At 38.4% G+C, this 22,549-nt stretch overlaps 1 protein-coding gene across 1 annotated transcript in view; it reads left to right on the forward strand.

Annotated features, from left to right (window-relative positions):
• Positions 1–3,034: 3,034 nt before the first annotated feature.
• The window catches only part of KCNH8 (potassium voltage-gated channel subfamily H member 8), a 365,063-nt gene continuing 345,548 nt past the window's right edge, over positions 3,035–22,549 (forward strand). Inside the window, exon 1 of the mRNA XM_025870524.2 lies at positions 3,035–3,110. Within this exon, the coding sequence (XP_025726309.1) occupies positions 3,035–3,110 (76 nt within the window). The remainder of the gene's footprint in view (positions 3,111–22,549) is intronic.

Consider the following 22,549-nt stretch of genomic DNA (forward strand, 5'->3'; position numbering starts at 1 on the left):
TTCCCTCCCATCGAATCTGGATTCTGTGCCTGCTTTAGTTCTGGCAGTTTCTGGACCAGGCCTTAAGAAACTGGTATCTCCTAATTCCTGTCTCCTGGGATACTCACTCAGAGAAGGCCTAGATCCCAAGACTCAGAGAAGGCCTGGATCCCAAGCAGACCCTTAAGAAAGACTCTTTCTTGGGGCACCTGGGTGGCTCAGTTGGTTAAGCATCTGCCTTCCGCTCAGGTCATGACCCCAGGGTCCTGGGATCAAGAGGAGCCCCATATCAGGCTCCCTGCTTAGTGGGGAGTTGGCTTCACCTTCTCCCTCTATCCCTCCCTGCCCCGTGCTCGTGCTCTCTCTCTCAAATGAATAAATCCTCTCTCTCTCTCTCATGAATAAATAAAATCTTAAAAAACAAAAAAAAAGACTCCTTTTTCGTGGGAGATAAGCATGTAAGAGGTGGTGAAAGCCATCTACTACAGACCAATAGGATTCAATAGGATCTCAGGCTTGGGTATTTTAGGGCAGGAAACTTGTCATGTCTAGCACAGTCCCTCACACATTGTAGGTACTGGAGAAGGGACTAAGACCGTGAGTGATAAATGCTGGACTTCTTTTGCCATAAAACCTAGGCTTTCTTTGGGGTGGCCATGCCATTCTTAAGGCTCTTTCGTTGCTTCTTTCTTGCCAAGTGATTTCATGCATCTGGCAACGTACATTAAGCCCACGAGGCAACAGTTTTTACACACAGATACACACAGCCCTACAGTGCAAATTTTATGAACCCGAATCCTGCTTTACACCTAATGTATTTCATGCTGAACTTCAAGCCACTAGATGCGAGGCGTTTTTCAGGCTTTTACAGCCACAGCAGCAGAGTGGGTTTTCTAGGACGCAGCGCACCGCCCAAACAGAAGCAGGGGCTCCCTCTTCTTTCTCTCTCCACTTTGCCTGAGAGAGAGCCAACAGAGCCACCCGCAGTTGTCTTGGCGCGCCGCGTGGGGGACACCGCCCACGTGAGCTCGGTTTCCGCACAGCACAGCCGGATCGGGACGGAAGGACTGGGGGGAGGGCGGGAGCGGCCGAGTGGGCTGGGGAGGAGTCCAGCGGGGGGGGAGACACCCCCCCGCCAAAGCCCTGACCTCTGGGTCTGCTGCCCCGCGCCGCCCACTCAGGAATACCCTCCCCTGCCCCGCGCCCCGCGCCCCGCGCCCGGAGAGCTGCACGCGGCGGCCGGATCGTCTTGAATTTCAACACAAAGGGAATCCTCGGCCGCAGGAAGTGCATCACGGAGAAAGAGGGACTGGGGGCGGGGAGAGGAGGATGCTTCCCTCTCGCTCTACACCCCCGCCTTTCCTGAGCCCGGGGCAGCCGTGACGAAACCCTCAGGGTCCCCCCTTCGCCCCAGGAGCCGGGAGAATTCAAACAAGGAGACCCCCCCCTCCCCCGGCCCCGCTACCAACAGTAGCTAGAGCTCTCGGCTCCCGCCACGCCCGGGCTCCCAGGCGGCGGGGACAGGAGCTGCCCCTCTCCAAGGCTCACACACCTGTTCGCTTCCCCCCTCCTTTCCTTCCGGGTGCGCCAGCACCTGGGCTTACGTTTGTTTTTCTACCCCTAGGCTCTCAACTTTTCCTTCCACATCGCCTTCCCTTCCAGGGTTTTCTGTAGAATCCCAGCGCGGGTGTTCTCCTCCACGTCCCCGCAGGGCTGCTCCCCAGGCTTGCGCCAGGCTTTCCTTGGCAGAATGTTGGCAGACGGGGAGTCCCCGCGTGAGCAAAGGGGAGAAGGGCAGGGAGAGACCACTTTCGTTTTCCATGACACCTGCCGTTCCAGGGACTCGGCCAGGCTTTCCACCCCGAGGTTACAGTCTCGGAGGAAGCCTCGCTGTTGGGCGGGGGTGTGGGGTTGTTGGGTGGTGGAGAGGAGGCGGGCTAGGCTAATTGGTGTTGAAGCTGTTTTTTTACAAGGCAACCTTACTGGTTTTACTTACATTGTATTTTGCAAATCAATAAAAACAAAACTTTTCTAGGAATGTTTTATTTACATTTTGCCAGAGAATGAGAAGCCATCCATTGTCCATTAAAAAAACAAACAAAAAAACCCTCTTATTATTTTCTTTTACATTAGAATGGCTTGGGAAGACCAATGGCAGTGTGGAGTGAGGGGCCGAAACACCCCTTTTTGAACCCAGGAAAGAAAGGTGGAAAAACCCGGGAGCTTTGGACTAGTTTTCAAGCTGGAAGACCGGAGTGACTAGGGAGGGGGCCGCGCAACTAACTCGAAGCTGCCCTGCTTCAGTCTCGGGCACTCAGTGTCAGGTGTGCCGGAAGGGGGCCACCTCCCCTGGGGCGCCCAGCTGCCTCAGCTCTCTCGGACACCACTGGGGGGACTGCCCTCTCCCAAGCTCCTGGCTGAAGCCGGGTACCTGCCCCAACCTGTCTCCTCCCCTTCTCCAGTACCACACCCACGGGACTCCGGTCTCCCCGGGAGAGGGACGGAGCAGGAACAAAGGGGTCTTTGTTCACTGGCTCCTGGGGGTGGGAGTCGCGCTCGCGCGCGTTTCCCTGCGCCCCTTGGGAACCGGGAGGCTCAGCGCCACCCGGCCTCGCCCTGCAGCGAGCGCAGTCCTCCACGACCCCAGCGCCTGAGGTCAGGGCGCGGCGCCCCGGGCCAGGGCGGGCTCCTCCCGGGCGGGCGGGGTGGGGGGCGAGGCGGCGCTCGGCGGGCTCTGCCGCCCGCGGAGGAACGGTGGGGGGGTTTCGGCAGCTGGCGGAGGTGGAGGGGGCGGGAGAGGGAGCCTGCGCCAGGCTGAGCTCGGAGGTGCGGGGCAGGCTCGCCGAGCGCTCGCCGAGAGGCTCCAGCCAGAGCAGCGGCGGCTGGAACGCGCTCCTTCGCTCCTTCCATCCTCCTCCCCCTGATCGGCCCCAGCACCACGCCAGGTCCCCCTCCGCTGCGGTCAGCACGCTCCCTTTCTCCCTTCTTGGCGCTTTCCTCTTGAGCCATCCTTCCGGACAAACTTTGATGGAGAATTTCACACCACGCTGGAAAAATGCCGGTTATGAAAGGATTACTGGCGCCCCAGAACACCTTCCTCGACACCATCGCCACCCGTTTTGACGGAACACGTAAGTCTTGCACTTCGACGAGTTGTATGGTATTTTCCGAGAATGATTTTTCACGTATAAATTACTTTCTCTCCCACCTTTTTTCCACCAGCGGAGTGAAATTCCTTCCGTTTTTTGCAAAGGTGTCTTTTGTGCGGAGAAATTTCCTTCCACCCAAAATCGGTGTAGTATTAACACTTTGGATTGGTGTAGTTGGCCCCCTTGACTTCCTGGGTTTGTGAGAGCTAGAAAAGAGGCTGAAGGAAGACTGACGCCCGTTGTTCAGTGTGGGACCTGTATTTTGGTACCTCTTTATGAAATTGGTTTTTTTTTTAGATTAATTTTATGAGGTGAAAGTAGGAATGTCCATGTTAGTGAATTGCCACCTTATCTTTCTAGAGTTTCAAGGCTGTCTAGATTATAGGGTGAGTTTGGAATATTATGCTTCCATGGAGCATCATTCCTTGAGGTCTTTCGGATAGGCATGATTCCCTATCAGAGTTTAAGAAATGCAAACTAGAATCAGGATTGCCAAGTGTAAGCTTCCTGTATAATTCTAAGCGTTCCGAGTTTGTCAGAATCTTGATTCCTGCTTTTAAGCTAGAAGAGCGTACCTCTCAATCCTGAAATTATCCTAGAAGATACTCCAGGAGAGACTGTTGGGGAGGGAGGAGCTGGGCAATATAAAGGCTGATCTGATCATATGAGAAAGTTTGGACATATTTTTTGACGGCGAGTATTATTGGACTTTTAGCTTGTTTCAGCTATAGTTGAAAACAAGGATATGGTGTTGTTTGGACGCTGGGAGATTGTTCGTAATCACCTGCAAGTTGTTCTCTTTCAGGACCACGGTCAGGTCCCCGTTCCGTCCCAGGCTTCTCAGGCTTGCTTTATGAACCCGTTGGTCTTTCCAACAGGCTTAGGAGTCTACTTTCACCACTAACAAATGCTCTCAGTTGGTTTCACTATGAACATCCCCACCTTCCTCCTAGCTTATGTTGCTTCTGTGTGCTGTCTTTCCTTTTTCTGCCTCTTACACAAAACTCAGGAACTCATTCTAAAGGCTTTTCTGTGGTTCAAGTATAATTATTTTTTACTATGATGGTATATTTCATGGAGCTGACATGAGAGAACACATCTAATTCTATTCACTCCAGTAGTCTATATACACATTCCTATTACAGTGGGAAGAAAGTCTTGGGCTTTGTGCTTTAGGAATAGTTGGAAAAGTTTACATGGGAGGGAAATGAAGAATTTACTTGATTTTGTTCAATTTTTATTTTTGATGTCCACCCTACTCAGGGTAAAAGGTGTGGATATTCTTACAGTGTTTTTAACTTTTGCTTTAGCCATTCTCTCCCCTTTTGTATTCTACATGTGTCAGACAGTATTGGTGAAGTGCCGTGTAATGTGTCTTCTTCGGATAATAAGAGAAAATCTTGTAATAAAACTTATAGTCCCTGCCATTGTCATTACCTCCACCACCCGAACAGCACATAAAATCATCACTGCTTTCTTTAGCCATGTGTGAATGTGGGTACTACTAATTATTACCTTAGAAACTGATTAGTTTCATGTGTATGTTTCTTCTTGAAGTTGCAAATTTAAACCCCAAAGGCTCTTAACATGGATCCCAAAAAGCCTCTATTGAAAATGAGGTTATTGGTAAATGGTAGTTGCTCATCTCATTGTCATTTAAAGTTGAATGGAGTGTAAAGTGTAGTGAATCATCCGAGGATAGCTCTAAGAATTACTGCAGCAATATATTTAGATATCAGTTACTAATGAGAGGGACTTTGGATCATCAGAATGAGATACCTTTGTCTCTTTATTTCACTGTAACATTTGATGAGCAGAGGGCATGTAGATGGGTGTACTAGTGAATAGCTCCTTAAAAAAAAAAAACTAAGCATTAATGTTAATAAAATGGAAGATTAGAAATTTTAAATTCTTAGTTAGGAAGACCATCATTACCTACCAGCATTTAGAAAACAAAAACAAAAAATAAAAACTGAAACCTAAAAGTGTTGGAGAATATGCCTGGTTTGTGCTCCACAGGGTTTGGGGGATTTCTGTAGGGAACCACTTTGTATGAAATCAGTCTGAAAATCAGTGAAACAAATTGCAAAATGAGGAATAACATAAAGGTTTACTTTGGCAAGACTTTTTGTTGTTGTTGTTGTTTACAACATCTAATGAATATCTCTTGCCCCAACACACCCCCTCCAGGAAAGAAGATTGTATTTTCTCATTTACTTCTTTTTTGAATTGCAGGATGACTTGAATAATCTGAAACTTAAAAAAATACTTTAAAGAGATTTTTAACCTCAAATTTTGCTGTATCTAGAATCATGGGCATACCATTTCCCTGGCTAAGTATTTTATCTTATTGTGCAATCTTTTCTGTGTTGACAAAATTTTAAGTATAATTACTTCCCTGAAACTCTTCCTATGATCATCCTGCTTTCTTTTGGTTTTTTACAGTATTAATTTCTTGTGCAAGACAGAACTATTTGCAAGTTTTAAATTTGCCAAGTTGCTACCTGCCCAAATAAAAACTCTATAGAAAGTAAATGATGTTATTATACTCAGAATGTAATATGTTTACTTGGTACATTGCCTTATTTGTTAGGTATACTTTATAGTCATCTTAGTTTCTTATTTTATTTTATATTGGGTAATACTGATGAAAATATAAGAGAACAAACAGTAGCCCTGGCGAACCACCTTGCTAACTTAACCACCATGAAATATTATTAGACTTACTGACGTTATACTGTAATGGAAAATAATAAAACTTAAAACATCACTCAAAATTTCTCCCAGGGAAAAAAAATAAGTATATAACAATAAAGGCTTATAACAAAATCTTACTAATTTATCAGTTGAAATATTATCACAGGACAACATAAAAGAAATTTATATATTTTATCACCTGGTGACACTTTATTGTTTTATATAATAGTTATTCCTTTTAATATTTAAGAAGTGAACTTGTTGTCAGGATTGAAAGACAATCGTGGACAATTAATTAGAATTTTTTTCATATCCAATATAATTTTTAAAAACTATTGGAAAATATAAATCTTTTTATATAAAACTATCCTAAAATACATTTACTTCTGAAATATGTTCTCCTAGTTTATGTTTAATTGAAGTGCAGTGAGACTGAGAAAAACTAAGAACCTTGCAAACATTGAATATGTATGCCCTATTTAGGATGAAAAAGTAATGCCAATGAATTTTTTTAACTCATTACATGTAGCCACAGTTCTCACTGGAAACACTCTAAGACAGACCACACACACACACACACACACACACACACACACACTGTTAACATCATGATCTGTATCTAGTTCACTTTTCCTACCTACATGTTTTTTTAAAATATCTTTAATGTATTAAAAAAACTTTTCTGACCAGACTTTTGTGTTAAGCACATGAATATTAATCTGGACAAAGAAAGTATAGTAGAGAACACATAAGTACTTATTTTAAAAAATAGTTTTTAGTGCAAATATTTGTCATGGGGTACCATTTGAGAAAAACACATTTCTTTCTTATTTTTTTGAGGATATAAAACTTTCAGAGGGAAGTGTCCAATTTCAAACATAATGGTAAACTAGCCTACATTTTCATAGCTGTATATTTGCCTACATTTTTCAGTCATATCAAAATTTGGCCAGAATACTTCTCCTTTGGGGTTAGTGAGACAAGATGTAAGCCTTAAAGGAAGTTTGTAGCCTAGTGGACTCTATCAAGGAGATTCCAGTCAAAGTACTCAGAATAACAGTAGTTTAGAAACTCATTCATATTTGCATATATTTTATGTACTCTTGTATAGCCCCTTTAAAATGGTCCAAGGAATTTGTTAAAATTGAAATACTTCCTTTACAGAGGTAACTGCAGTGGTTTTTCTTTTCATCTTTCCTTTCTTCTTTTTTTCCCATCTTTCCTTTCATGCTTTCATCAAGGAACATAGAGCTCTTAAAATCACAATCATAGAAGGGTAATGAACCCAGTGCTGTAGGAACGGGGAGGAATATGGTGGGACAGTGGAGATCTTCCTAAGTCTTTGCTGGTTATACTTTGGAGAATACCAGCAAAGGCATTTAGCCAGTAAAAAAGAATGAGCTCCATTATGTATGGGTCTATCTATAAAAGGCTATTACATGAAAACATTCAAGGAAATAGCTAGCATTCTAGAAATATCTCTCCCCAAACAGAAGTTTATAAAGACTCTTTAAAAAAATTTATATGCTATAGTCTTTTATCCTTATTCTTTATGTTTAAGGAGATAATTCTTTATTAGTTTTCTTTTCCTGTGTAGTAAATTACCACAAACTTCGTGGCTTATTATCTCACGTTTTCTATAGGCCAGACATTGAGGCAAGGACTTTAGGTGGGTCTTCTGTTCAGGGTCTCACAAGGCTGCAACCAAGTCCTTAACTGGGGCTATGGTCTTTGCTGAGGCTTGAGGCCCTCTTCCAAGGTCATGTAGTTGTTAGCAGAATTTAATTCCTTGCGGTTTTATGAATGAGGTCTCTGTTGTCTTGCTGTCAGTCAGGCACTTTTTCTCAGCAACTAGCAGCTGCCCTCAGGTTGTTGCCACATGTCTTCTCCTATAGGCCCTCTCACAACCGAAGGGTTTGCTTCTTCCTGAGCAACAGGAGGGTCTCTCTTTTAAGAGTTTGCCTAAGTCAGGCCCACCCAAGATAATCTCCATTTTTATTAACTCACAGTCAACTGATTATGGATCTTAATCCGATCTCTAAAATCATCTGTTCTGCCCACACTCAAGAGAAAGGGATTTCCACCTCTTTCTCATTCCTCTAGCCATGTTTCAGATTTAAGTAACTCCCCACTATGCACTCTTGCATTGAGATTGGCTGTGTTCAAGTAAGTAATGTTCTTTATTTAAACTTCATTCTAGGTTTACTGAAAATTCGAAAGGAAGAGAGAGAAGGGAAAGGGAGAAAGAGGAGAGAAGAAAGAAGAGGGAGGATGGGAGGAGGGAATTATTTATTCTCATTCTTTAATTATGTAGATGAATTCTTTAGCCTACAAAAGATTTATCACAGCAGTTCTCATAACTTCCATGCAATGAACAAAGTGTTTGATTTATAAGAATTGGATTTATCAGACATACATTTCTTTTGATGAGTGAATTACACAAATAATAAGAGAAGTTTTATTATATAGTCTTTAAAATATTAGATAATTTTGTTTTGATGTCATTATATATAGGAAAATTGATAGCTAATATGTTAAAAAAGGAAGTTATGCTCATAATATATTTTTCCTAGGCTCTGGCTTTTAGTATCCCCTGCAGACCAAAGGCCATGGCATGAACCCTCTTCTGGCATGAGAAACCCACTGAAGGTCCTGAGTTACCAGTTTCTGGGATATCTTAGACCCAGCGTACTTCTAGAATGATACGGTCCCTCTGATGAAATCTTTATTCATCAATAACCAACCAATCATTTCTTCAACAATATTAATCAACACTGACTATATACAAAGCCATTATGCTAGGCTCTTTGGAATAAATCAGGCTTGCCCTTCTCTCAAAGAACATGATAAATATATGCAAAAACTACTGTAGTCTAGGTTGGAAAGAGATAAGAATATTCAGGAGATACAGGCAAAGGGCTGGACACATCTGGATGAGGGAGGAATAATTTCTGTGGGTGAATGATCTGGGAGGGTTTTATATCATTAATGGCTTCTGGGTGGGAATGATTGGCTCATATATGATAAGGGTAAAGACGCTATTCTGTTTGCTAATTTATGTAGCATTGTCATTAAAGCTAAAAGGGGGGCGTCTTTAAGTATTTTAGAGAATGTGAATGGCAAAAGGTAGAGGCAAGAGGAGAATGGAAAGTCAATTAGGCCAGACATGGAATGTCTTTAAAGTCAGAGTACTTTGTCTTAGTAAGCCATTGAAGGTGGTAGGTTCACATCTTGGTAAGAGAGTACAGTGCCATCTGTGCCTGGTGTAAAAGCTCCCAACATTTCCATATTCCACAGGCTGATGTGTAATGCAGGAGAAATGTCCACCTCGACACCTGAGGTTTCTTCTTACTATCTCTTCTAAAAATGCTTTTACACTTTGACAAGAGTCCCAGAGAATGCAGTGGATTGATGTGTTCTTCATTTTTTTAACAAATGTTTGCTTTGCCCAGGGAGCTATTTTTTTTAAGATTATTTATTATTTTATTTGACGGAGAGAGACCCAGCAAGAGGGGGAACACAAGCAGGGGTAGTGGGAGAGGGAGAGGCAGGCTTCCTGCTGAGCAGGGAGCCCGATGCGGGGCTCGATCCCAGGACCCTGGGATCATGACCCGAACCAAAGGCAGACGCTTAACGACTGAGCCACCCAGGTGCCCCAGGGAGCTAACTTTTATGTCTTAGGAAAGGCAGAGATTGATTTCTGACCGCATAGCTGAATACTCTTCTCCAGGGCTGTGTTATACTATAAAATTGTGCCTGTGGAGAAGAAAAAGAATTGAGTCCTAGCTAGCATTCAGTCCTAGTGAAGTCGATTGGAGAAATGCCAACAGTAAAAGGTACAACCTCTCTGCAGCAACTGCTGCAGAGATAGTAGGGTTCACCCTGGCAAAGTATATTTGCTGAGATAGTCTAAATACTGTTTTAAATCCATTTTGGTTGAGCAGAGCCTACAAACAAAAAAGAAGAGACTTCAACTTTACCTATGACATAGTTCATATTTAGCAACTGGAGCAATTGAAGAGCTTTCTCAGTAATTTAAACAGTCAAATACATACAGTTCTTGGTTTATAAATTCCCTGGAAGATATATTTTGGTTTTCCTTCATAGCCGTTAATGCAACTATCTATCTCCCTTAAACCCTTCAAAATTCACATGTCCCCAAATGAACTAATAATCTTTCCTAGCCTATGAAACCTATTTGTCTTCTTAGGTTTTCTGGCTCCATTATTGGCGTCACCACCCGCCCATTTCTCCAAGCTAGAAACCTGAGTTGCCCTCAACTGCCCACACATCTAATTGGTTATCAAATCTTTGAGATTTTCCTTTAGAAATGCCCTAATCTGGCTCCTCACCTCCTGTTCATTGCTTCTTCTTTAGTTTGGATCTTCTGTTTCTTATCTACACAGTTGTAAACTTACTCTCACTGGATTCCTGAGGCCATTGGCCTTTATCCTGCTTACTCCCCACCTTTCAGCCTACCGTTGTCCCCAGAGTGATTTCCGATAAAAGCAGTATGATTTAATCATTTAACTCTCCTATTTAAAGCCACCCATCAGCTCCCTGCTACCTTTTGGAGAATGTCCAAAGTCCTTAGTGTCATATGACCCCAAGATGATTCTGCAGAATCTTTTCAAACCATTGTGTCCCAGGCTGCAGACATACTCGCCCTGAAATCCCCTGCTCATTCTTGTCTCTGGGCCTCTGCCGGTCACTTGAAGAGCAAGATCCTTTATTTTCTTCAAGACCCATCCTGAGGGTTGCCTTGTATCTAAACTTTTTCTATGATGCTTCAAGTTGAGTTGGGTGCCATTTGTTCTCTGCTTCCACATTACCTTGCCCCTCCTCACCTGTGTTCTGATTACATGCTTTCAGATTTCAGCACTCAATTCCTTTCAAGCCCTGACTGTGTCTTTATTCTTTTGTATCCCCCTTGCTCAGACTTATGCTTGGAACAAAGTCATTGCTCGATAAGTGATTCTTTACGTAAAAGAATTGCAAACTCTTTGAAGGCTAGGTTGTGTAGTAATTGTCTTTATTTCCCTTTGGTGCTAACTGGTTTTCCTTTTATTCAGTATTATGTTGTTTTACCTTAGTTTTGAAACATAATTCGAGACTGGCTTCCAGTACCTCATTTTCACATGGCTCAAGTACTAATTTCTTTTATTACAGTTTAATGATAATAATGACTGCCATTTTGGGCATGTCTACATACACTCTGTATACCATGCTGGTGCTTTATTTGTTCCTACCACAACCCAACAGCCCAGCAAGGGGGAAGGCAGCCCCCCTTTTTGTTACAGATGACAAAACTCAAGCTTAGCATTTTTGTATGTTATCACACTAGCCTGTGATTTTTCTACTATAGCCTGTGATTTTTCTACTATATCACACTGCCTTTAAAATGTGTTTTTTTATAGCAAGTATAAACAAACTAGGGCAATCTGTGGTATCATTTCTAGTTTCTAACTCTTGCAAAAGGGAATTTCTGCTTTAAAGTTTTTAGCCACTTCTAGTATATATGCTGTTTTTTTTCTTTCGATATATTATGCTTTAAGTACTTGTCACTTAAAAAATGTTTTTAGATTGGTATTTAAGACTCGTATCTGGAACTACTTAATGCATTCACTGTGCAAAGCAGTTTTGCTCATCAAAGAATATCTACTGTCCTTTGGTGCTTAGAATTTGCTGATTTTAGAACTTGTGATTCTTTTATTATCAGGCTAATCTCTCTATAGAAGATATTCTAATTCTCATAGCTATTATAGTGACAGCATTTTGTGTTTTTACTTTGTTAGCATCTTACCCAAGAAATTCTTCTACCTATTTTGAATCTGCTTTTATTGGGAGAAATGTATTCTCCACTGTCAGGTTTTGTTGACATCTTTCAACAGAGATTATTTACCTTTCCTCCACAATGACTTCACAGGAAGAAATAAAGGTACCTAGCTCTCCAAATTGCAAATATAATCTAAAGCTTTTTTTTTTCATGTTTTCTTTTGCTCTGTTAAGTCTTTTGGATAGACTTCCTTATTGTACTTGTCAGTCCAAATGAGTTTCTCATTCTAGTTATTGAACTAGAAGGAACTCAGACCAGAGCACTTATCAGTCTTTCCATGTTTTGTTTGATTTCCTAGAAAGAAGGATCCACATAAGAAGTTCACATGTCATCGAAATACCAAACACCCAGTTTGACAAGTAGGCTTGTCCTTAATTGTGGTGTTCTGGTTATTTCTTCAAAGGAGAGAATAATGTAGAAGATAAAAGTGGGCATATTTTTGACCTTCACACCTAAATAAATGTTTCTACTATGATTCTATAAATGGTGGGCAAGAATGCATGTCTTGGGACTGCAACTTTTGTATTGTATTAATTTGCTACATCTTTGGTTAGGTTACATTTCAGTCATCTGAAAATGAGCTTGCTACTCTCTCTCAAACAATATGTGGATATATAGAATTAATAATCATTGAGGGCTCTTGTCCATCTGTACAGTGCTCCGTATCGTGTAGTGTATTTTTGGTTCAAAGAAACCAAAAGTTATAAGATTATTTGAAAGATAGTATTAGTAGCTAATATTTGCATAACATTTCAGTATATTCATTTTTTTAATCCCATCACTTGAATTATTTTTGAATTTAAGATAAAAAGTGGCTTCCCATTTTAATTTTAAATGTACATTTTTTTCTGTAAGTGAAGTTCAGCGTTGTTTAATATATTTAAGGTCTACTGAATTTCCTTTTCTGGGCATTATTTGTCCATATTCATTGTCCTTTATTAACTGGATTATTGGTATTCTCTAGGAGTTTTTTTTACATAGCAACAAAATGAATACATTTTTAAAAATTTATTTTTGCAAGAGAGAAAGAGAGAGTGAGAGAGAGCATGAGAGGGAGGGAAGGGGGGCAGAGGGAGAAGCAGACATCCTGCTGAATGGGGAGCCCAATGCGGGGCTTGATCCCAGGACCCCAGGACCATGACCTGAGCCAAAGGCAGACACTCAACTGACTGAGCCACCCAGGTGCCCCCAAAATGAATATAATATTTATTAATAAAGTGAATTGTATATGTTTTTGTTTCCAACTTTGGTTGGTCTTTTTATTTTTATATAGATGAATTAATCAGTTTTCCTTATTGTGTGTTTTGTGTCATACTTAGAGAGGTATTTTTTTTTATTTTTAAAGATTTTATTTATTTATTTGAGAATGAGAGAGAGAGGGGGAGGGTCAGAGGGAGAAGCAGACTCCCTGCCGAGCAGGGAGCCCGATGCGGGACTCGATCCAGGCAATCCAGGATCATGACCTGAGCCGAAGGCAGTTGCTTAACCAACTGAGCCACCCAGGCGCCCTAGAGAGGTATTTTCTATACTAAACTTGTTTTTAAAATATATCTTATGTGCTTTACCATTTCATTTTGTATATTCAAATTTGTTCTCCTCCATTATTGAGTTCTGCAGTTTGATCTATTGAATATGATGTAGGGATCAAAATTTATTCTTTTAGATGCCTATCCATTTTCCTGACATTATTCAATAATTCATCTTTACTGTGCTTATTTGAGATGTCTAGTTTATCATTCTATATTCTGTATTCCTATGTGTGTATAGATAATATTCTATAATTCTATATATACTTTTCTATTTTATTACTTTCAGTCCTATTACATTCATCTATCTTTTTCTTTATATTAGTATCACAGTTTTAATTACAGGAATTTTATGATATGTGTTAAAACTCTATTTCACTATTTTTCCCAGAAACTTTTTACTTGACTAATCATACTTATTTGGAAGTCCCCATGAATTTAAGAATCAGATTATCTAGCTAAAAAAAGCTTGTTGGTATTTTTAATGTAATCTGTAGGAAACATGACATTTTTATGATGTCAAAAATTCGTATCTAAGAACTTGCTATGTGTTTCTATCATTTATATCTTTTTAGGGGTTTCTCAATAAAGTTCTTGCACATTTCTTATTTATTTTATTCCTAGTTATTTCATCTTTGTAGTGTCTGTGTAAAATGGAGTCTTTCGTTCCACCATTTTGTTTTTCTAATTCAGTTGTGTTTGTTTATTTGAAGGTTATTGACTCCTAAGTGTTATTATTTTTTTTAACCATCCAGCTTGCTGAGTTTCTGCTATCCTTTGCAATAATTTTTCAGTTGGTTTCTTGGGGTTTTTAGCTAAGAAATAATACTGTCTTCAAATAATAAAAATTTTTCTTGTTTGTTTCCAATTTTTACAACTCTTATATTTTGTTCCTTTAATTTTTTCTATCGTCTAATTGCTTTGGTTCATGTTATAAACATTATAAATACTGTTAAAAATGGTAGTGGTTAAGAAAATCCTTCCTGTTCCTGACTTTCAGTGGAAATTATTTTAGTGTTTTTCTAATAAGTATTTTTCTGGCTTTCAGTTTGAGAGATAGATATTTTATTCTATATTTCTACTTTATTAAGAGATTTTGTTATATATCCCTATTTTATTACTCAATTTTATAAATTGGCTTTTCATCATCTAAGCAATTCAGTGTTTCTTATTGAATCAATTAATATAATAAATTCAATTGAACTATCCTTGCATTCTTTCAATAAAAGTTACTTGGCTGTGTTACTGGATTCTACTTGTTAATGTTTATTTAGCATTTTTACACTGGAAACATACACACACACAAACCTACACACATACATATATGTGTGTGTGCATGTGTATAATATTGACATTAATTCTCTCTTTTAATATATGTGTATTACTGAATTTTGGTGGGGTACCCATACATCCATATTTGTGCTTATTAATGTAATCCCATTTAGTTTAGTATTTGTACCAAATTTTTCATTTTTAATAAAGTATCAATATTAAGCAGTGCATTAAAATAAATCAAAATGGGTTGGTAGATCTCCAGTTAATTCTCATAGGTTTTGACTATAGTCTTGTCTACTAATGTCTCAGGCATCTGTGTAATGAAGATAGGTGTTACTTTAATGTGTATTTAAGTCTGAAAAATGCCAACAATGATACATATCTCTTATGCCAACCCTTTCCAGGTACAAAATATTTAATAATACTCTGTGTATATACAGATTTATATAAACACACACACACACATACACACACACATATATATCTTTTCCTAGGACAACATGTGCATTGTGCACTAAACAGTAGCACCAAGGCCTGTGAAATGTATGAAGCTACTAGGCCACACTATAGCGGAGTCAGTAGGAAACATAGGAAATTATCATTTGGGTATACAATGAAATTTAGGTAGAATATATCCATTTTTGATAGTTTAAAAAAATTTTTGCAGTGAACCTTTTCTGGCATCAGTGATCTCACAAAAATGAAAAACGTGTTTAATGAAATACTGAATTCCCATTTCTTAAGAAAGTTGATGATGAGTGTATAACTGGAAGAAAATGTTGACGTATCTGTCATGGGTGCCCACATTGGGGCAGTATCACTGACCACTTTAAAATCAGAAGCAACACATCTGCTGAATAAGCATCACCATTTATTTAAAAATGAGTAGCTGAGGGGCACTTGGCTAGCTCAGTCAATTAAGTTTCTGACTCTTGATCTCAGCTCAGTTCTGCTCTCAGAGTTGTGAGTTCAAGGCCCTTGTTGGGCTCCACACTGGGCATGGAGCCTACTTTAAAAAAAATTAGTAGCTGATTTAACAAGACTATGTTTACAAATAATGAATCATTCTGCAGACAGTATCTTGGACATACTGCTCTGTGAATCATGATTTTTTACTTAGATCAAAGGATTTTCTTCTAAATGAATTTCATTCATTTTTCTTTTTTTGGTAGGGTTTATAATGGTATAATTTACATATAGTAAAATCAGTCCATTTATTTATTTATTTATTTATTTATTTTTTAAAGATTTTATTTATTTGAGAGAGAGAGGATGAGAGATAGAGAGCACGAGAGGGAAGAGGGTCAGAGGGAGAAGCAGACTCCCTGCTCGGTGTGAAGCCTGCTTCTCCCTCTCCCACTACCCCTGCTTGTGTTCCCTCTCTCACTGTGTCTCTCTCCATCAAATAAATAAATAAAATCTTTTAAAAAATAATAATAAATGTATAGTTCAATGAATTTTGCAAAATGTATACAGTCATGTAACCACCAACACAATGAAGATTTAGAACAGTATTTTCATTCTCAGAGTTCAAATACCCTCCCCCCACTTCCACGTCCTAGTAACAATTAATCTGTTTTCTATCCTTATGGTTTTGGTTTTCCTAGAATGTAATATTAATGAAATTATATGATGAATTGTATTTTTTTTTTGGTCTGGCTTCTTTCACTTAGTATAATGCTTTTGCAATTTTTTTATTTTTATTTTTTTTGCATGTATCAGTAGTTTGATCTGTTTTATTGTTGAAAATTTCATTCAGTTTTGATTTTGTTTTCTTATACATATAGAAAAAGTGAAGCAACAATATTTAGTGTATTGTTTGAAGAGCAGAAGAACTTAGCAAGTATTAATACTATCAGAGTTTTTGATGAAAATCAGTTAATTTTAATAATGCTTGAGTTTTGTATCTAATTCATGGATATAAGTAAAGCTTTTCAAAGTTTATTCTATAGAAGGTGAGCCATACATTATTATAAATGTCATTGTAAATCCAAGTAAATGGATCATTAACGATAAAGTTACTTACTTAGTGATGACGAGAAATGTAAACTTTGGCAAAGCATAGTGTCACAGTAAAAACAATGTTTATGAACTTAAAAAAATGTATGAAGCAGAAATGTGTTTGGACTTGGTGGTGGTGTATGTATAATTCATTTTTGTGTCAAAAAAATAATGATATTCTATCAATTACGAAGAAGCTGTAGTGGTCAAAATTGCCAAATATTTTTATATATGAGGAATTAATTATAGTAGTTACACTACACGATATATGATGTTAAATGCAGAAAGATATTTGGCATGGCAGTGCATGGTTTCTCTTTTTACTGCCTCCATCAGTCAGAATTTTAAAATATTTGAGTCTTTGGTGGAGTCTTTCAGGTTTTCTACATATGGTATCATGTCATCTGCAAATAGTGGAAGTTTGACTTCTTCCTTGCCAGTTTGGATGCCTTTTATTTCTTTTTGTTGTCTGATTGCTGAAGCTAAGACTTCCAGTACTGTGTTAAATAGTAATGGTGAGAGTAGACATCCCCTGTCTTGTTCCTGACCCTAGGAGAAAGGCTTTCAGTTTTTTCCCATTAAGGATGATATTAGCTGTAGGTCTTTTGTATATGTTGATGTATGTTCCATCTATCTCTACTTTGTTGAGGGTTTTTTAAAATCAAGAATGGATGCTATGTTTTGTCAAATGCTTTTTCTGCATCTATTGAGAGGATCACATGGTTCTTATCCTTTCTGTTATTAATGTGGTGTATCACATTGGTTGATTGGTGAATCAGTTTGAATTTGTGAATATTGAACTACCCCAGCAGCCCAGGAATAAATCCCACTTGATTGTGGTGAGTAATTCTTTTAATGTAGTGTTGGATTCGATTTGCTAGTATCTTGTTGAGAATTTTTGCATCCATGTTCACCAGGGATATTTGCCTCTCATTCTTCTTTTTAGTGGGGTCTTTGTCTGGTTTTGCAATCAAGGTAATGCTGGTTTCATAGAATGAGTTTGGAAGTTTCCCTTCCATTTCTATTTTTTGGAATAGTGTGAGAAGAATCGGTGTTAACGCTTATTTAAATGTCTGGTAGAATTTCCCTGGGAAGCCATCTGGCCCAGGGCTTTTGTTTGTTGGGAGATTTTTGATTACTGCTTCAATTTCCTTGCTCGTTATGGGTCTGTTCCAATTTTCTATTTCTTCCTGTTTCAGTTTTGGTCATTTGTAAGTTTCTAGGAATTTGTCCATTTCTTCCAGATTGCCCAGTTTTTTGGCATATAATTTTTCATAGTATTCTTTTATAATTGTATTTCTATGGTGGTGGTGTGATCTCTCCTCTTTCATTCATGATTTTCTCTATTTGGGTCCTTTCTTTTCTCTTTTTGATAAGTCTGGCTAGGGGTTTATCACTTTTATTAATTATTTCAAAGAACCAGCTCTTAGTTTTGTTGATCTGTTCTACTTTTTAAAAATTTATTTGTTTCGGGGCACCTGGGTGGCTCAGTCGTTAAACGTCTGCCTTCGGCTCAGGTCATGATCCCAGGGTCCTGGGATCGAGTCCGGCATCGGGCTCCCTGCTCAGCGGGAAGCCTGCTTCTCCCTCTCCCACTCCCCCTGCTTGTGTTCCCTCTCTTGCTGTGTCTCTCTCTGTCAAATAAGTAAATAAAATCTTTAAAAAAAATTATTTGTTTCCATATCATTTTATTTCTGCTCCAATCTTTATTATTTCCCTTCATCTACTGGCTTTAGGCTTTATCTGCTGTTCCTTTTTTAGCTCCTTTGGGTGAAGGTTAGATTGTGTATTTGAGACTCCATCAAAAAATTGCTAGAACTGATACATGAATTTAGCAAAGTCACAGGATATAAAATCAGTGTGCAGAAATCTTTTACATTTCTATACACCAATAACGAAGCAGCAGAAAAGGAAATCAAGAAATTGATCCCATTTGCAACTGCACCAAAAACAATACCTAGGAATAAACATAACTAAAGAGGTAAAAGGTCTGTACTCTGAAAATTATAGAACACTTATGAAAGAAATCGAAGAGGACACAAAGAAATGGAAAAACATTCCATGCTTATGGAATGGAAAAACAAATATTGTTAAAATATCTATTCTACCCAAAGCAATCTACACATTTAATGCAATCCCATCAAAATACTACCAGCATTTTTCACAGAGATAGAACAAACAATCCTAAAATTTGTATGAAACCACAAAAGACCCCGAACACCCAAGCATTCCTGAAAAAGAAAAACAGAATTGGAGGCATTACAGTTCCGAATTTCAAGCTATATTACAAAGCTGTAGTCATCAAGACAGTATGGTACTGGCACAAAACAGACACACAGATCAATGGAACAGAATAGAAAACCCAGAAATGGACCCACAACTGAAAGGTCAACTAATCTTTGACAAAGCAGGAAATGATATACAATGGAGAAAAGATAGTCTCTTCAAAAAATGGTGTTGGAAAAACTGGACAGCAACGTGCAAAAGAATGAAACCCAACCACTTTCTTACACCATACACAAAGTAAATTCAAAATGGATGAAAGACCTAAAGGTGAGACAGGAAACCATCAAAATCCTAGAGGATAACATGGGCAGAAACCTCTTTGACCTTGGCCTTAACAATTACTTATTAGACATGTCGCCGGAGGCAAGGGAAACAAAAGCAAAAATGAACTGTTGGGGCTTCATCAAGATAAAAAGCTTCTGCACAGTGAAGGAAACAATCAACAAAACTAAAAGGCAGCCCACAGAATGGGAAAGGTATTTGCAAAGGATGTATCTGATAAAGGGTTAGTATCCAGAATGTATAAAGACTTTACCAACCTAACACCCAAAAAACAAATAATTCAGTTAAGAAATGGGCAGAAGACATGAATAGACACTTTTCCAAAGAAGACATCCAGATGGTTAACAGACACATGAAAAGATGCTCAACATCACTCATCGTCAGGGAAATACAAATCAAAACCACAGTGCGATACTGGATAAAATTAACAACACAAGAAATAAGTGTTGGTAAGTATGTGGAGAAAAGGGGCCCCTGGGTGGCTCAGTCAGTTAAGCCTGTGCCTTCAGCTCAGGTCATGATCTAAGGTCCTGGAATCGAGCCCTGCATTGGGCTCTCTACTCAGTGGTGAGTTTGCTTCTCCCTCTCCCTCTGTAATCTCTTTTGCTTTCACTCTCTCTCAAATAAATAAAATAAAATAAAACAAAAGATGTGGAGAAAAGGGAACCCTCTTGCACTGTTGGGGGGAATGCAAACTGGTGCAGCCACTCTGCAAAACAGTATGAAGTTTCCTCAAAAAGTTAAAAATAGAACTACCCAAGATTCAGCAATTGCACTACTAGGTATATATTTACCCAGAGGATACAAAAATACAGATCTGAAGGGGTTCATGCACCCTAGTGTTTATAGCAGGATTATCAACAATAGCCAGAGACAAATGGAGAGAGACAAATGTCCAATGACTGATAAATGGATAACGAAGTGGTATATATATACAATGGAATATTAACCAGCCATTAAAAAGAATGAAATCTTGCCATTTGCAATAACGTGGGTGGATCTAGAGTGTACTATGCTAAGTGTGGTAAGTCAGTCAGAGAAAGACAAATACCGTATGACTTCAGTCATATGTATAATTTAAGAAAGAAAACAGATGAACATATGGGAAGGGGGGAAAGAAAATAAAGGAGAGTGGGAAACAAACTAAAAGAGACTCAATGATAGAGAACAAACTGAGTGTTGCTGGAAGGGAGGTGGGTGGGGGGAAGGGATAATTGGGTGACGGGCATTAAGGAGGGCACTTGTGATGAGCACTGGGTGTTGTATGTAAGTGGCGAATCACTGAATTCTACTCCTGAAACCAATATTGCACTGTATGTTAACTAACTAAAATTTAAATAAAAATTATGAGAAAGACAAAAAGAAAAAAAAATACAAGTCTTTGAATACGTGCTTTGTAAATAATCTAAGTGTCCAAAAAGGTTATTAGTCTTTTCTAAATGAGCCTTTATTTTTTCTTTTCATCTTGTTTGAAACATTTGAAAGTATTTAATCAGGGGCGCCTGGGTTGCTCAGTAGGTTAAGCATCTGCCTTTGGCTCAGGTCCTGATCTCAGGGTCCTGGGATCCAGCCTGCAAGGGGCTCCCTGCTCGGTGGGGAGTCTGCTTCTCCTGCTCCCTCTTCACCCCCCCAACCTTGTGCGTGCACTCTCTCTCTTTTCTTGTCTCTCAAATGAATAAATAAAATCTTAAAAAAAAGAAAATATTTAATCAAATATTTAAGAAACAGAGTATCAAAAACTTCATTTTAGTGGATAGCAACTATTGTAAACAAAATTAAAAATAGAAATACATTGAAATGTATCTCTAGATAATCAAAGGGAAAAAAATAAACAATAAGAACTCAAACTATATACAAGATAATATTTGAAGTTCTTTAATTTTCCTTTGGAATATTTCAACTCGAAAGACTCTTGATGCAGGTTGTATTTTTAATTGGGTATGTTCAGACTGAAACTGAATGCAACTGAAAAGAACTGTGATTTTGCAGCACCAATATTTGGCAAAACTCTAAAAAGAATCATAAAGACACCTCCTATTTATTTATTTTTTAAGTAGGCTTCATGCCCAAATGGGTCTTGAATTCACTTCTCTGAGACCAAGAGTCACATGCTTTACGGACTGAGCCAGCCAGGTGCCCCATAAGACATTTTTTATAAAATTTTTGTATTATAGAAATATTTTTTAAAAGTATTTACTCTGAATAAGGGAAAATTGAGAACCTTTGAAGTTTTTATAATGAAATATTTACACTTTTAAATATAAAAGGTAGAATTGAGATATTCTCAATGAGGCAAAATTTGGGGGAAAAAATAGAATTGAGAATATCATCCATTTAGCAAAATTTGCATGTGCCTACAAGGTATTTTAGCAACTACAGAGTATTTTTTCAATTAAAAATTTTTATGGTCTATAGTGAACAGTTAATTGAAGATGTCCACAATTTCACCTTTATTAACCAGAAATTGCACCATTGAGGAAAATTACAGGCAATTTTATGAAAAAAAATTAAAAGTAATAATACTATATATAGAGAAAAAGACATATTCTTTAAAATAATATCAACAACTTGGTGAAGGAGAGAGATATGGCTAAGTGCATGACTTAAGTATGTGAAAATATAATGAAAAGATCATTGTGCTTAGATAATTATTTTATTTTCTGGTAATATAAAAATACAGATATTATTTTACAGAAATAGTGTGTTTCAAAATAGCTTTGGAAAAAAATTTATATGTTCATTAATGTAATTAAGCCAGTCAAATATAAAAAAACAAGTATTTTTAAAATTACATAATTTTATTCCTTTGTACCTATTTTCACTCTCGAAGGAGTCCCTGCATCATCCTTTGTTATGCTCACCTTATATTAAGATTTTCACAGCTCTTTGATATAGGGCTTCTTGGCCTACCCCAAGCTGCCAAATATAAATTTTCTTAAATTACAGTTTTTATGTAATTTACTTTTTTTAAAAAAAAATTTTTCTTTCTTTTTCTTTTAAGTAATCTCTACTCCCAACGTGAGGCTTGAACTCACATCCCCGAGATCTAGAGTTGCATGGTGTACTGAGAGTGCCAGCCAGCCACCTCCACCCCCCTTTAATTTACTTTTGATATTATCTTCTAAGTTAGACTAATAGAATTTGGGGAAAAATTTATCCCACAATTTTGAATGTTAGTATAAATATTAAGATAAATATTTAATGGTTTATATAATCTCTTTGGTATCTTTTTAATTTTAATATGACAGAAACCTTGCAGTGGAAGTAACTTGAGTCTTTATTGGCCTGTGATCACTTTAGATATTTGTATTGTTCTCACCTTAGAGACAAGGAGGCAGAGGACCCTAGAGAGGCTATTTATTTTTTCCCAAAGCTAGTACATGGGAGGGCTGGATTTTTACACTTGCCCTTTAATTTCAAAACCCATGTTTTTCCTTTAGATTTACTCTGATTTTACTTTGAAAAGGGAAGAGGGAAGAGAATTGACATCTAATGAGCAACCATACACCCAATGTTGT

The sequence above is a fragment of the Callorhinus ursinus genome, unplaced genomic scaffold (assembly GCF_003265705.2).
Source record: "Callorhinus ursinus isolate GAN/ISIS: 27379988/994484 unplaced genomic scaffold, GSC_fseal_2.0 scaffold1, whole genome shotgun sequence".
Lineage (NCBI taxonomy): Eukaryota > Metazoa > Chordata > Mammalia > Carnivora > Otariidae > Callorhinus > Callorhinus ursinus.